The sequence below is a fragment of the Nestor notabilis genome, unplaced genomic scaffold, assembly GCF_000696875.1.
Source record: "Nestor notabilis isolate BGI_N333 unplaced genomic scaffold, ASM69687v1 scaffold13152, whole genome shotgun sequence".
In the NCBI taxonomy this organism is placed as follows: domain Eukaryota; kingdom Metazoa; phylum Chordata; class Aves; order Psittaciformes; family Psittacidae; genus Nestor; species Nestor notabilis.
The window spans coordinates 32,361-33,919 of NW_009918813.1; the positions used below are offsets into that span (position 1 = coordinate 32,361).

General features: G+C 41.7%; 1 protein-coding gene across 2 annotated transcripts in view; it reads right to left on the reverse strand.

The window, feature by feature from the left end:
- Positions 1–893: 893 nt before the first annotated feature.
- LOC104402127 (chromosome unknown open reading frame, human C9orf89) overlaps positions 894–1,559 on the reverse strand; it is a 12,276-nt gene continuing 11,610 nt past the window's right edge. The window contains exon 5 of one of the 2 annotated variants that reach the window (XM_010009915.1): positions 894–1,271. In XM_010009915.1, the coding sequence (XP_010008217.1) occupies positions 1,159–1,271 (113 nt within the window). In that variant the 3' untranslated portion in view covers positions 894–1,158. The remainder of the gene's footprint in view (positions 1,272–1,559) is intronic. The other variant, XM_010009916.1, reaches the window with a different exon arrangement.

The window sequence follows — 1,559 nt, forward strand, 5'->3', positions numbered from 1 at the left end:
CAGGAATGTGGTTTCCCAAGCTCCTTACGCTCTTGAGCAGGTAACTGAAGAACTCTCCACTGAAAAGGTGGTTTCTCACAGCCAGTTCAGAACTACTGTACCTCCCAGCTCAAGGAGGAAGGGCATCTGTACTGAGCTAGGCAGGAGCAAGCTCAGAAACTCCAAGCTTCTGCACCTGCAATCCTGACTCCCTGCATCTCCCTTAAGAACTTCAGACTTACAATGGTTTCTGCAAGTTTTTCAGGTTTCAACTCACAGAAGAAAAACACAACATCATCAAATGACACTGTGAACAACCTCATGCTCTTCAAGTAGGTATATTTCTGGCCACAAAACAGCCCCATGTCATGGCACTGAAGTTCCTGCACAGTATCTTGGATCATTTCAGTTTCTTCAATACACAGACTGCAAAACACTTCACTGGAAAAGCTAAATACCCCTGAAAAATCTTCTTGGTAGTGCTTCGGATCAGACATTTCAGTCCCTGGGACCCTCTGTGGACTGGGCACCAGTCTGCACCAGCTCCAGCACATTCCAACCACAGCCAGCAGCCGAGCGCAAGCACGAACAGTGCAGGCTGGGGTGAGGCACAACCAGGAGAATTAGAAAACACAAGTATGAGGCATACACAGAGATGACTGGCACTGATACCCTTTGTAGATGCCAGTGCCCACCTGAGCTCAGGCAGTAAGTATAAAGGATCTACACAAAACAGACAATCCTGAGATGGAAATCCATTTCTTAGTAAGGCTTTGAGTGCGTGTGTTTCTTTTTAAGTGCTTTTCTTTAGTTACTTATCACAAAAGACAGGCTAGCATTCTTTAAACAGTTGTGATCCTTCATTCCAGTATAAAACACATATGAAAGATGGCTTAAGACCCATGAGCAGTGAGGATATAATTTTAAAGTCTGTATTAAAAATATTTTTTTATCCCAATGATAAATATTTTAAAATAAGCATTTACAAAAATAAATAGTCCATTCCCATAAGGAAGGGCATATATAGCTGAAATTCTGAATACATCTTGAGGCAACGCAATTACTGATGAAGCTGGCTAATAAAATCTTTGGTATGAGAGCATAGTACATTAATATTCACACACCGTTGTCTTCCCTTGGCAGGCACACTGTACAGTCAAGCGAAGAGGCAGCTTTTCCTTAGTTTCTTGATCTGTCTTCCAAATACAACATACAAATATTTCTAACGTGTCTTCCTATGATAATAGGAGAAAAGCCCAAGATTCTCCTGGCTCTTGCTACGACTTTTGTATCTAAAACAGAATGAAGATGGGAGGAAAAAGAGAAAGTGAGCATACATGAGTTTCATTCCAGCTCATCAGTAGCACCCACAAGAAATAAAAATCAATTTAAAAAAGTAGTCTAGAGGAAAGCCCATTTCCTTCAATACTGTACACATCAACTGCCAACACAGGATAATGAATCTGTTTGGATCCATCACTGCAAGGTCAGACACATAAAATCATAGAATCATAGAATAGTTAGGGTTGGAAAGGACCGTAAGATCACCTAGTTCCAACCCCCCTGCCATGAGCAGGGAC